General features: G+C 35.5%; 1 protein-coding gene across 2 annotated transcripts in view; it reads right to left on the reverse strand.

The window, feature by feature from the left end:
- Positions 1 to 15,166, reverse strand: part of synpra (synaptoporin a) — a 29,773-nt gene that overhangs the window by 7,513 nt on the left and 7,094 nt on the right. Inside the window, exons 1-2 of one of the 2 annotated variants that reach the window (XM_051913385.1) lie at positions 3,866 to 4,058; positions 337 to 461 (exon numbers count right to left, since the gene is read on the reverse strand). In XM_051913385.1, the coding sequence (XP_051769345.1) occupies positions 337 to 461; positions 3,866 to 3,889 (149 nt within the window). In that variant the 5' untranslated portion in view covers positions 3,890 to 4,058. Of the gene's footprint in view, positions 1 to 336; positions 462 to 3,865; positions 4,059 to 15,166 lie in introns of those variants that run through there. The other variant, XM_051913384.1, reaches the window with a different exon arrangement.

Genomic DNA, 15,166 nt, shown 5'->3' on the forward strand with positions numbered 1-15,166 from the left:
TACATGATGTATAAATCATCCACTTTGACATGTGTATTGTGAAGCAAACAATATCTGATTATACTGAGGCTCTATGAACATTAGGCCAATTAGCACAATCATTTAATTTTACAAATTATCTCTGATGCTGAGAGTTGTGTTTCCATTTAAAACACTGAAGCCAACTGTGCTCACTGAGAGACAAATCTTGCAACTGGCAGCACACATAGAGAGTATAAAGATAAAACCATTAGCACATAATCAAATGCTCCTGTGTATTAGAGTATTGAATCAAAGCCAGGTAATTATCTCTTCCTCTGCAGATAATACACAGGGGTTGCTTTAAACTAGCCTTACCTGAATGGGTAAGCAAAGTTGATGCCAATACTGAGGTTGCTGTCGGACTTGTTGATGCAGTCCACACTAACCCGCAGTTGCCCAGAGTAACCTCCACATGTTGCAAATGCAAAGATGGCAAAAAGCTGAGGGGATATAACATAAAGAACAGTTCAAGTTACCATGAAATCAAAATGATATATCTATGCACAGCATATCTATGCCCTCGTAATCATTAATCAAAATAACTTCTCCTCCCTCTTGTACTGGCACAAGGGCAGGATAACCTGTCACTCTCATAATCCTGATCACAGCAATAGCAAACCACAACGATCCAATGATTACAATCAATTCCCGATGGATAAAATCAAGTCCTGCCCTATTTTTTCTAGTTCCAGAAGCCATTTCACTTGGATACGCATCATAATAGAGAAGAAAAGACTCTCACAACTTCCATTTCATGGCAACTTTAATAATAAGAATTATGACAAAGTGATTTCCCATCAATTTATGAAAATAAAAGCTATTAGATATAAATGTATCAATTTGTGGAAAATTCAAGTTATTAGTCTGTGCATTAGTGGTGCATATCTGCAGGTTACATCATTTTGCCAGAAGGTGGCGATAAGTGAGTGAGTCGTTGAATTGTTCAAACCACTGATTAATTCAGGAATTAAACAACTGACTGAAATATGTTATACAGAAGTTCAACTTTGTCTTTAAAATTACGAAAAGTGAAGGGAGATTCTGTTTACACACCAGCTTAAAAAGACAGTTTCTAACTAGTAGAGTTAATTGCTCTAATCACGATTGTTTTATTTAGATACCGGATTAGCTCCAGCAAAATGAGACTGTTCAGACCACTGATTAATTCAGGAATTAAACAACTGACTGAAATATGTTATACAGAAGTTCAACTTTGCCTTTAAAATTACGAAAAGTGAAGGGAGATTCTGTTTACACACCAGCTTAAATAGACAGCTTCTTAATTGCTCTAATCACGATTGTTTTATTTAGATACCGGATTAGCTCCAGCAAAATGAGACTTCAATTTCAATTAAGTCAGAGCCACAGTAAACAGGTGATTAATTCTCATCCGGAGATGTCAAGCACATTTGCAAAGGGTGTTTGCAAACACTGAGTGAAACTATGATTTCATAATTGTGATCACACCCACAAAGAGGTGCACTCTGTCTCTCTTTGTCTCCAATTATCATTTTTCTCTTTAACACAACCTCTCCACAGATACCTCTATAACATCCATCTCTTTCCCAATCTTTCCCATGAGTTTTCTCTTTATATGTCCATTACCCTTTTTCATTTAGGCTGTGGATCTATTGTGAAGCCTAGTCTTATTAAGCACAGAGGACAAGCTCACTGAGAGCTAAACTGACTTGCCTAAAACACATTTCTGCAACACTGATATGAGAATGGGTTCTCTGTAGGAGGTGATACATCTCACTGAACCCAGATACAAGTCATTCTGCAGATATGCAGCTTGAAAAAAAAAAAAATCAATGATGAGAATATATACTCAAAATTCAAGAGAGAGCATAATGTGAAGGAATGAAAGCGTACTGATAGATAATGCACTGTAAAAAGTAATATGCTATATCTACTCCATAAAATTTTGGCAACAGGTTACAAGCAATATTATTAATTATATTCAACAAATAGAACTGAGTTAGAATTAATCAAGTTAATTCCTTAAATGTCAACCATTTAAAACAAGTAAAATTTAAGTAAAATGTAAACAAAAATATCTGAATAACAGGCAGAATGAATTAATGAACTCTTTACTTTTATTGCCAACATTGAAGACACCTGATGATAACAAGCAGAATCACTGAAGGAATGAGAAACACAAGAATTAACAGAGGTTTAGATGTTGATGTTGATTTTATTGAAAATGGTTGGTCACCATTACAGTGATCAGTGTTTCATTTAGTTGGGCAGTTTGACTCTTTGCTTTTTATGTCAGTTTGTGGTTTTTGTAATGTTGTTTGCTAATTTTACACATTCTAAATGGTTGACTTTTAAGGAATTAATTTGATTAATTCTAACTCAATTCTTATATGTTCGATTAATAATATTGTGTGTAATCTTGTGCTCTCTCTCTCTCTCTCTCCCTCTATATATATATATATATATATATATTTTTTTTTTTTTTTAAATATGCAATATTATTCAAAGAATCCCATGGCAAAAACACGTTAATGATGCAATGATAGTGCCAGTTAATGTAAATAATAATAATAAATAAAAGAACTGGAATACAAACTTTTTTCCCTTAAAAATTAAAAGTGAAATCAGCCATTGGTCAGCCAAACAGGCAGTTCTGTCCCAAACTCACATCATTGGTTGTTTCTATGTCAGGCCACTCAAACAAATGTACCAGTGTTTTTCAAAAGACATTTATAATGTTACAAAAGATTTCTATTTCAAATAAATGCTGTTCTTTATAACTTTCTATTCTTAAAAGAATTCTTAAAAATGTATCATGGTTTCCACAAAAATAAGCAGTACAGCTGTTTTAACATTGATAATAATAATAAATGTTTACTGAGCACCAAATCATCATATTAAAATGATTTCTGAAAGATCATGTGACACTAAAGAATGGAATTCATATAAATAAATTACATTCTAAAAATATATTAAAAGCCTTGGTGAGCATAAGAGACTTTTTTTAAAAACATTTTGAAAAATCTTACTGACCCAAAACTGCTGAACGGTAGTGTGTGTGTGTGTACAGTCATTTATATGTATATAAAATGTATACTATATGCAAGGTTATATATTCCAGAGATTTTCCACAAAATCTGCTCAGAAAATGTCGGAAAAAGGTACAAAACAAATTTTAAGGTACTGTTTCTCAGTTTCTCATAAGCTTTTCAGGTTACATATATTCATCTTGAACCACTTTCATATATAATGTCATTTATTAGTCTGTTTTTTAATAGTTTCACAGTCTAGCTTATTACTTTACAAGTCTATTCGGGAGACAGTTTCCAAACAAGATACCTTCATCAATTAATAGCCAGAAAGTCACCATGGTAACATAAAGACATATGCAGTGAACAGCTGATCACTATTGAAGTACAGAAATTCTTAATGTAGTTTCCAGTGTCTTAAACCTCAAAAAGCTAAAATGGGCATAGATACTACCCTATGTGGGTCCAGGGACCTCTGAACATCGACTGTGAGAAACACTGCAAGCCAAATCGCTTTTTTTTGCACAGCGAATCATTGATCATGAATACTGAGTCATTCATAAGCTAACTGAAATAGACATCTCACTCATTCAGAATTATGAATGATTCAGTATGGTATGAGAGCAATTTTAGCACCTAAAAGGTCTCTGAGATGCTGACAAATGGGATGTTGGGAGAAACTGATGAAACTGCACTGCAAAACTTACAAAAATCTCATATCTTACAACAAAAACTACCATAGAATATTATTAATATTAGGTCAGTTTAAGTCTATTAACTATGTACCACCTGATGGCTGCTACCAGACATACAGAGATTCTGAAGCCAGGACTTACCGGAGCAAATATGACCATACACATTTAAAAGCAAAAGAGATATCCAGCTTCAGAACATATCAGATGCTTTTAAGAGTCAGTTGAAAAGCAGCATCTGTATCTTCTCCTTGTCTCTCTGCTCTTTTTCCTTGTCTTGTAGTCTGGATGTAGAAGAGGGGACTGTGAGCTCAGGAGAGGGTTGGTGCTTCTGTGTGGCTCTCTAACTATAACCCTGCACTCCCTCCTTTGCTCTAAGAACGGGGGGGCTGCTCTACAGTCACAAACACACAGACTCCCCAACTACAGAACACTGTACACTGAAGTCATGTGTCAGACTGTACACTGAATGCTACAGTTCTGCATTCAAATAAAGCAATAAGGGCAGACCCAGCTATCAGGAAACATTCTCAGAACTTTTGCTAAGGTTCTGGCAAGATTATCTCAAAGTTATGAACAAATGTTCTTCCCATTCGTTCAGAGTTGTCTGGTCTTTAATAATGTTCTCAAAAGGTTAGCACAAAAACGTTATTTATACATCGTTCATGGAACTCATTTGATTAGCAAGAACTCAAAATAAAAAAAGTTAATTAACTAAATATTTTATTTTAAGTGCTATTAAAAGGAGTAGCACTTGGATTTGTAGGAGTTAGCTAACTCAGTACTTGAAGTTAGGAGCAATTAACATGCATGAGTACTACAAACTCAAAACATGATAGCTCTGCTTACTTAAAATTTGGAACATCATAACTCAAAAAAATTTGATGTGACTGATTACCTCAAATTTTTTGAGTTAGCCCAACTTATTTGGGTTTACAGTGTAATGTTTTTTTTAAATGTTACTACTTGTTTAGTTCAGAAAACATTGAGTAACATTCATATAATGTTTGTAAAATGATCAAATGTAATGTTCCTTTAACATTTGCATAACCAAAAAAAAAAAGCATTTAAAATATTAATATTAAATGTTTAGCATGTTCACAGATAGATTAAAGAAATTAGGATTAGACCAGAGTGCCTTAAACCTCTTTAACTATGTAAACTGTTATTGCACAAATATCAATGATCAAACATACCAAAGTTCAATAAATAAATAGCCTAAATGTTCAATAAAATACATTTTCCAATCCATACCATATATCTACGGAGCCCCTAAAAAATATATATTTCAAAGCTTTTGCATTCTCTTGCAAAAGTTTTGCGTTCCCCTGACAAACTTTGCATTCGCTTGCACAACCTTTGTGTTCCCTTCGCAAAACATTTCTGTTCTTTGCGAGTGAATGCAAAGTGTCTCGGGGGAAGGCAAGCATTTTGCGAGAGAATGCAAAACATTTGCGAGAAAACGCAAAAGCACTGACATCATTTTTCCTCCCATCTCATTTTTTTTTCCTTCACCATGTCCCTTTAGTCCGCCATCTCCGTATCCTCGCTGTAGCAGCTGGAGTTATACAATGTCTGCGCCAAAGAGGCATTACAAGTGTTGTGTTTTGGGATGTACCAATGCACATAAGAGTCTCCATAGACTCCCGCCATCTGGACATTGTGGCTAAATTTAATTTTCGAAGGAAATGTCCCAGGTTGTAACCTGAAAGTTTAAGTCTTAGTACCAGCACGAAATAGGTGGGGGAAGTGAATGAACAGCAGTTTTTTCCAATCAAGGCACCTAACCCCCCAATCGCTCCCTGGGTGCCGCAGCAAAAAAATGGCTGCCCACCGCTCCAGGTGTGTGTTCATGGTGTGTGTGTGTTCACTACTGTGTGTGTGTACTTGGATGGGTGAAATGCAGAGCACAAATTCTGAGTATGGGACACCATATGTGGCTACACAAACATATAAGTCTGAACACCGCTACTTACAGTTTCTGACATTTTCAGTGCGTGAGATTGTCCTGTTTTGTTGTTGCCGGTGTTCTGGTAATCTGTCCTACACCGGTATGCCGGAGCATAAGCTCTTATAGCCCTGCCCTCTTCTTGAAAGGGGTCCAGGAGCATCAGCTCATTTGCATTTAAAGGGACACAAAAACACATTTTTGCTCACCCCAAAAAAGTGGCAATTTCAACATGCTAAAAAAAAATTATCTGTGGGTTATTTGTAGTTAAAACTTCACATAGCCTACACACTCTGGGGACATCAGAGACTTATTTTACATCTTGTAAAAAGGGGCATAATAGGTCCCCTTTAAGCTTGAACTGACTTTTAAAACGTTTAAGATGTCCCTTTAATGATGATACAAAAAGATACTTAAAAGTGTCTTTCATTTTTTAAAAGTTTCAAAGCCCAATTTCTTAAAGCTACAGCAATGCATTGAAAAAGACGAAACCTATTTTTTAGGGCTGAAAGATGCTGTATCAGTAATATGAAGAAATGAATTGGGAGATGCCCAGATGTTAACAAATAAAATTTCCTGAAAACACGTAGCATCAGATAACTCTGATCTGAATATCAAACAGTTCACCTTTATGTAAGGCAACATTTTCTGCATTGTTGTTAGGGCAACACTACAATAATATTGTATGTTATGAAACTGTTAGAAGACATTCAGATAACAGTATTAGAGTTTATTATTACTGTCATGTAGTTGCCCATTTCGGATGTATGGAAGAATCCAGCCCTGCTAATAAACAACATGATTAATTACCTTAGGCAACAGCTACTAATACAAGAAATCACTGGCCTGTCATTATGGCAAAAACAATGATGCCTTCTCAAGACTAACCACAAATTGCCTGCTCACATATGCCAAAATAACTTGGAAAAGCTATAACCCCTAACAATGAAGCTTATGTCTATGTAATGGAAATAAGCATTAGAGTCTCATGATGTGCATTAAACCCTCAGCATACCAGAACTGGTGCTGAATTTCACACATTCAAGATGTTTCTTTTTTTTTCTTTATTTTTTTTTGAGATGAGGTGTTTTGCAAGCTTTAAAGGGATAGTTCACCCCAAAATTATCCCATGATTTCCTCACACTCAAGCCATTCTAGGTGTATTTGACTATCTTCTTTCAGACAAACACAGTCAGAACTATATTAAAAAATATCGTTGCTCTTCCAAACGTTATAATGGGAGTGAATGGCGCTCACGATTTAGAAGCCCAAAAAAGTGCATCCATCCATCCATCATAAAAGTAATCCATGGGGGCTTACTCTGATTATTTCAGTTAATTTTAATTTAATTATGGTGTTTGCAGTTTAACATAATTTATATTAAAGGGGCAATTTAATAAAAATGTGTATATAATGCTGTTTTAACTATAGGCAGGAAGTTCAGTTGTGTTTTGAAGGCGCCAGTGTGTATTTCTTATACACCAAACTTGTTTATCTTAAAAGACAAGAAAACTTTTATTTACTATATTTCCTCTTTAAGAGTATTAAAGCTACAATATGTAAAATTTTCTGTCCGCTAGAGGCCTATTCAAAACAAAGGTGTAGCTTGATGATGCCAAGTTTGAGCACGGAATCTTGGGACATGTGGTCTTCACATCACAGCCGGTGGAAACAATCAGGATGGGACTCGGGAAGAAATCATGTTCATGGATGAGATTATTAACGTTACAGTAGTATGAAGCAGAGCAGGACCGAGTGTTGTGGGAGCTGAACGAGGCCGCTGGAGCGATTGCGTAACACACGCCTCACAAGCAGCGGAACTTTTATTATGCCACAGTCGCCGGCGCCGCTTCCGCTTTTCCGGTCATGAGTATGAGGTAACGCAGCTCTGTTTATCATATTAGATACATTTGAGTGTGTTGAAAATGATGTTATAACGTTCGCTCGGTGGCTGCTGTGAGACACTTGTTGCACACTGCAGTAAGCTAGATCGATTTTAGAATATCATGTTAAATGCTGGATGGCTTGTGTTAATAAATGGCATGCAATTAATTTTAAAACGTATTGTATGATGGAGAAAATGCTGTATTACTGTTACTAAAAATAAAGCTGCATCTGATTATGCTATGTTAGCCACTTGACAAAATAGTGTTTTTCTCTGAGGCATGGTAAAACATGGTACTCGCAAAATATCAAGAAAATTAGATTTAAACAATAAGACTAAACGTGTTGAGCTATATAACAACAATTAGTTTTCTGTCTATAAATATATCAAAACAGTTGTTCCCTTGTCTATTAAAACGTGTAATATATTAAAGCGTATTTGGTGTTTCCATGAAAACACCGGAAACCACAGGTAACGTGGGTATGACGCAATTGACAGGCGACTCCTCACACGTCCTGGAGCCTTGGTTAAAATTGCAATTTTCTCACGATTTACAAATAGTTGGAAACATTTTGGATATTGTAAGTACTCAAGTGAACAAAATATATAACACTGGCCTAGTGGTTTTTGGATATTTTACTGCAAAATTCTTACATATTGCACCTTTAAGTCTAAGGATTCCCCCGTGTGGCCTTTAGACTCTACTTAGTATCCAGTCCAAGAGCTGAGATCCTATTGTGACGGATTTATCCACTCACCACAAGGAGACAAAGCAGAGAGCCTGTGCTGATGCAATCAAATGAAAGTGTGTCTGACAGCGGTAGAATCACACTCAACTTTAGCTGAATCTAATGGACAGGTGTGAGAAACCCATGGGATAACAGGTGAGCCATGTGTGGGAGCTCAACAGCCAGTAGAAAGAATGTTTCTCTCTCAGCGTCCCTTAAGTGCGTATAGGTATGGTAATGAGGAGAGGTGTCCCCTCTTTGTCTTTCCCCACCAGAATATTTTCAGTCTCCACTGTTTCTAACCAACAGAGTAAAACTGTGTCAGAGAGAAACTGTGTCATGCTTCTATCTTCAGTGGAGTGTGTGAGTGACCTGGGGTTTGGGGAATGCCTCACTTCAATTTTAAGATGTAGAGCTTCCACGGAAATAGAAGACCTTCTTGTAAGGTGAAAGCTGTAGGTACCAAATGTTTTTTCTATGTGCTTGTGGATCACTATATAGGTCTTGAAATCCCTAGAGAAACTCTGATTCTTTGCATATAAATTCAATAGCTGAACCAGAACCAGGACTGCTAAACAACTTCAGACACACAGGCACAGATATTCACACTCACACATATTCCCAGAAATCTACAGGACAGGCTGAACACTGCACTAACTGCATTGTATGCTGACAATGATCCATGTCATTGAAATGTATTGCAGGGATACAGAACATCCTCCCAGTGGGAGAGGAGTTACATGCTGGAATGGATATAAAACTGCTGTTATTTAATAGTAAATCATTATGGACAAAAACTGTCTACTGGTTTATGGTGTGATAAATGTTACACAGCTATAGTATTGTTTGATTAAAATGTGAGGTCTCTAGAGTGCTCGATGTCATTAACAGACTGCACTGAATGACTCTTATTATGAAACTTATTCTGCCATTTTCTCCCTTTCTCTTAATCTTTGCTAATCTTTTTTTTTTTTTTTTTACAAAAGCTTTACGTATCTATGGATTTGGATGTCTCTATGGATAATTGGATGATTCTTCAATTTCAGTTGATTAAACCAATCTCCATTGTATTAACTCAAATTTTTAAGTTCAATGAACTCAAAATTTTAAGGCAGGTTACTTACTTTTTTAAATTAAACCAACAATCAATATATATATATATATATATATATATATATTTTTTTTTTTTTTTTACAGTGAATAGTTTTTGAATTAATACTTTCAAATACTGAAAAATCAAATAAAGCCTTTATTTATAGTTATGGTAGCCAAAACACTCATAAAATGAGTTTTTATGTCAGTTCAATAGACAATAATTACACAATTTTTATGTATACCAACAACATTACAATTTAGCTTACTTTATGATATCGAAACAAGCAAACATTCATAACTGGGGAAAAAAAAAAGTTTTCCAGGTATTGACTTCTTAATGACGCTGTATTTTAATATTAAAAATGAACTGAACCAATGATGATTGTAAAAGAAAATGCACCCGGGACCCTTATTTCAGTGCTGTAAATCATACAGCCCTTATATTTCACGGCTGAGTGTATCAGATAGAGGAAAAGTCTTTGAAATTAATTTCTCTTGTGGTTAGTATTGAGTTACAGAGGGAAGTATTTATTTAAACCCAGTGGTCTTAGTTTGAGAGACTCAGGGAATCCAATTTCTCATTTATGTGAATCGGTAGAGCACGGCAGAAGAAGTGGTCCTGTATCGACAGCGCACTAATGCTCATCAGAGAACTGATCATTTGTTTTGAATGTGGCTTTAATGGGGGTCACTTGAAGAGGCACAGCTCCGTGTTTAAGCAGTGTCACACAGGTTGAACTAGTCAACGCATCATATGCATTACTTTTATTAAATTAAATTTACTGTAAATCACGGCTTAATGCCTTAATAAAATGGCTATTCCACATAACAGGCAAGGTTTCATTATATAAACACAAAGACACAAAAATGTAATGCTATTAATAAAAAGTATTATTATGGTTGCCAAGCAACACCAAAGTCCCTTTCAGGCAAGTAATTTCACTCGGCGGCCATCTTTGAAACGCCTCTCGGGCAGCTATTTTAGTCACGCAAGTGCAGCTCCTATCTCTTTGAATGGGAAAACATCAAATTCTCCAAAGCTGTTCACCAAGCTTACGATTAAATTTCATATTTGAAATCACCAGTGAATCGACAACAGCTATTTCCTGAATTTTGTTTCTAAACCCTCAAATCATGACAAAAAACTGCATTTTTCAGGCTGGACCAGCCAATGCAGCCATGCATTGCTGTCGAAGAGTAATTAGCAGGTGAAGTGGATTTACTTATTGTAGAGTATTTAGTTGTAATGTTTGTAATATAGTTGTAATGTTTGAAGTGGATGACATAAATGTAAGTAGACGGGGAAGATTTTAAAACCAGCGGTTCATTCATAAATCCGTAAGATCTTACCTTCATGCTGTGGAAATACAATCAGGCAGAACACAACATTGCAGGACAGTGGCTCTCCAGGAGCAGGATCAGTCACCCCTAGTATATAGCAAATGGAGCTTATGATGGCAGCTAGCTACAGTGATTCAATGGTCCTGTCCCAAACGGCACACTTCATAGCACTTTTGGTCTTGTGGACTTACAATGGCTGCCACGTGCGTGTGTCCGTTAAGTCCACAAGACCATAGGGTGTCCCATTTGTCATTTGTAGGTTTCAAAAGGGTGCTCGTGAGCGCCCCCTTTGTGGTCGATATGTGCCCTCGATACGCACTGGTGCGAGCTCCACAGCAGACTTCTACCAAACAGTGAAAGTCGCGTTATGTCACGAGAGTGCTGACTCCTAGGAAGACAGCGAGTGTTTAGGGTGCTATTTGGGACAGGGCCAATGACTTTACCAATAGAGTGCAACAGTTGGTTCTGGAATTAAAAACGCCATTCATTTTCTCCACAAAGAAATTTTGAACAATATAACTCATAAACCTTTATAAAGACAGACCTACTGTGAGCTATGAGGTTGTTAATCAATTTGCTTCTGCTGAAGCCGTCAGTCAGCATTATTTCAGCTTATTTTTAAAATAATCATTTTTAAAAGTGTAATTCCTGGTAAAAAAAACTACATTATGCTGAAAATTACAGAAAAATTATACCAATCAGAGAGTCGAAAAAAGCAACATGCTCCAAAATAGCTCTTTAGCTCCGCCCATGGAGCGCTGCGAATGACATTATCAAGTCAATCTATCTACGCTCTCAGAATACTGAAATGTTTTAATATATATGCATATTTTGCAATAAACTTAAAATATATTGTTTTTTATAGGCCTACACATAAATAGCATTTGTAAATAAGTAGTTTTATGTTTCTCCATCGTTTTTAATTTGATTATGCTGTTCGCAATGCATCATGGGATTGTAGTTCTTTAAGTAGTCAGACCTTTTCCTTTTTGTCTGATTTTCAAAAAGCTTGGTTTGTGGATTATAACTCTTTAATGGAGACTATTTTAAAACCTCCATGGGAAAAAAAATTAATGAAAAAAAATACTTCCGGAACCAGTGCCACTGAAATAGGGGGCGGGCACTGTTGCACTCTATTGACGATTGCCTCTTTTATTTAGACGGTGGGACTTATACGGCCATATTGCATGTTGCAGTTTCTCCCATTCATAGTAATACAAGTGCATCTTAAGTCTTTGGCAACATACAGATGCTTCAACACAGAGACACAGTGGTGCAGTAATACTGACGTAATGCAGTCACAGTATGTATGTTTGTAGAGTAATTTACAACTGATTCGAAAGCAGCTCAACCAATCATAATCAAGGGCTGGAACTATCCGTTTTATAAAGTAGCCTACTTTTTGATGTTTTTGAAGCTTGACCACCCCGGTCACTATTTTGTTGTACACAAAAGATAAATTCTGATTCATGTTGTTGCTTGAAAGAGAAACAAACATACTGGTTTTGAGCAGCATTATTATCGTTAACTAAAACTAAAACCATAAAAAAGATTTTATTTAGATTTTAATAAAATGTTAAATGAAATAAAATATAAAAAATATTTGTATATTTTTAGTTTAAGTTAAAGTTTTAGTAATTTTGTTGTGTGTTTTTGTATTTTTATTATCTAATTCAAAATATTAATCAAAACTATATTAGTAGATCATATATATGATACTAAAATAAGTTGATTTTAGTTTCATATTTTTATTTTGTACAAATAAAGTGGTCTTGAATGCACATACCAAAAAATATATTCTATTTTCAGAATTTAATGTTTAACAATTCTTCTTCTTTTTTTTTAAACGTCACTTTGAATCTGCTGCCTTCATCTGTTTTAGTAGAGATATAGTCTTCCAGACATGCACTGAGAACATATACTAACAATAAAATAAATAATAAAGAAAAAGTATAATTGCATTTGGGTGCCTTTGAACTCACACTGTAACATTTTAAGATACTGTAACATTTAAACAGTTTCCAATTTAAGCAAAAAAGTAATCGTTAAATGGGTAACAGCAAAAAGATATGAACTAGAGCCTTGTAAATTATTAGCATAACATTATCATTTCCTCTAGGAAAATATGCCTCCATAACCAGCTGCTTCATAACCAGTATTTGCCCTTTTGGTACTTCTGCCATTTAGACTGTGGATTGTATATTAATGTGTAAGAGGATTATTATAAAGTACAATAGTGGATGTGATAACTTGCAATAAAAATGAAGCAATTAGCGCCATCTGGTGGCAGCACATAGATGAGCCTCAAATAAAACACTTCAAACATTTACAGTCACAGCCAGTGATATGTTTGTAGATGATTGTTTTCACGACATTTAACTCTTAGCTTAAAAATAACTTATCAAATAATTTACACACAAAATACCAATTCACTTTAAGTCAACAAATGTGTTTTGATCACATCTGCAGAATCTCTGTAGTCTAGTACAGTTAATGTGGACTTTTGGGAGTTTGAGTCAAGACCCAGAAGAGGCAGGTGAGTCATAATGATGAGGTTTAATTTATTCCTGCTACTGCCACTTACTCACTTATCTCATCTGCAGTAATTAAAGCAGAGGAACTCATCCTAATGTGCCTTGCGTGTGTATGTGTGTTTGTGTGCAGGGCCATTGCTAGGATATCCGGGCCCCGGTGCAGGTTGTTGCTGTGGGTTGGTGCTGTCCCCCTCTACTGAAAAGCACCTTTCTCCCCTGTAGTGACAGCCCTGTGTGTATGTGGGTCAGTTTTTGCCTACATTGTGGGGTATCAAATGTGTGAATAATGCTCTTAATAACGGTTAAGCTTAATTAACAGTATTTGTGGCATAATTCTGAGTACCACAAGGAATAATGTCTCTTTAAAATTATGTATAATAATAATAATATTTATAATGAAGTGCTTACAGTTAAAGTAGGCTAAATGGGTTCCATTTTTGAAAGATTTAAAAGCAGAAATGTGAAGCTTAAAATTATGAATATAAGTGCTTAAATTATAATTAAAGGCACACTATGTAGTTTTTCGCCACTAGAGGTCACCTATTCAAAACAAAGGCGTAGCTTGATGATGCCGAGATTGAGCGCAGATTTATGGGAGATGTTGTCTTCACCTCACAGCTGGTGGAAAAGAATCAGGACGGGTCTCAGGCAGAAATCATGTTCATGGATGAGATTATTAAAGTTACTGTAGTATGAACCAGAGCAGGGCGGAGTGATGTTGGAGCTGAACAAAGGCTGCTGGAGCGATTGCTAATGAGAGACGAGCGCGACACACGTCTCGAAAGCAGCGGGACTTTTATTATGCCGCAGTCACTGCTTCCACTGATTGGCCAACATGGCTTTTGACAGCGCTTTTTTACCATTTTCATGTGGACAGAGATTTTTTTTTAAAACCGTGCTTGTGTGGACGTGATTTTTTTTAAAACGAAGGAGGAAAAACTCAGTTTATAAAAATACCAGTGTACGTGTGGACTAGGCCTGTGTTGAGTTGATTAGTTTTCTGTCAGTGAATGTATCCCAACAGTTGTTCCCTTGCCTAATAAAAAAATAATAATATATTTTTAAGCATCTCTTGTGTTTCCACGGTTTCTACTAAATAAAATCGGAAAATGAGGGTAACGTGGGTAAAATGTCATTGATAGGCGACGCACGGACACAGTCCGTGTCCTATGTAAAAATGACTTATTTCTCTGGATTTAAACATTCTTGGAAACATTTGGGATAATGTAAATACACAAGTTAACAAAATATATAACACTGCTCGAGTGGTTTTTAGATATATTTTAATCCAAAAATCTTACATAGTGTGCCTTTAAGCTCTTATATTTGAGCTGTAAATTTGTTCATGTCATTTTACAGTCGTTTTAAGTTTTTAGGCATTACGCTGTCATGACAATGAAGTTGTAAAATTGTTTAAAACTAGTGTTGGCAACTAAATGAAATTCAAAAAATAAAAAAATTCAATGAAATACAAAAAAACTTAAATAAAAATAAAGCTAAAAATATGTTAAAAACTGATAAAAATTAAAACTGAAAATATACAAATAAAAGAAAATTTATATATATATATATATATATATATATATATATATATATATAAAAAATCCTATACATAACACCGGTTTACAGATTGACCCTGTTCACTTCTATTGTAAGTGCCTCACTGTAACCCAGAATTTAGCTTTTTATTTTTTAAAAAGGGCCACATCAAAATAGTTTGTGGTAATAAAAATCAAGTGTCAGTATAAAATAATAGAAGTCAAAGTCACAAGCATGTGTGTGAACATGTGTGTGTGATAATAGTGTGAGCCAGTGGAGCTCACACCACTGCACTGGATGCACACTCGCACATGAATAAGCACATGCTTGCCTAAACAAACAAGCACATACGCACACACAACCAAACCCCAAACA

This window comes from Ctenopharyngodon idella, chromosome 11 (genome assembly GCF_019924925.1).
Source record: "Ctenopharyngodon idella isolate HZGC_01 chromosome 11, HZGC01, whole genome shotgun sequence".
In the NCBI taxonomy this organism is placed as follows: Eukaryota; Metazoa; Chordata; class Actinopteri; order Cypriniformes; family Xenocyprididae; genus Ctenopharyngodon; species Ctenopharyngodon idella.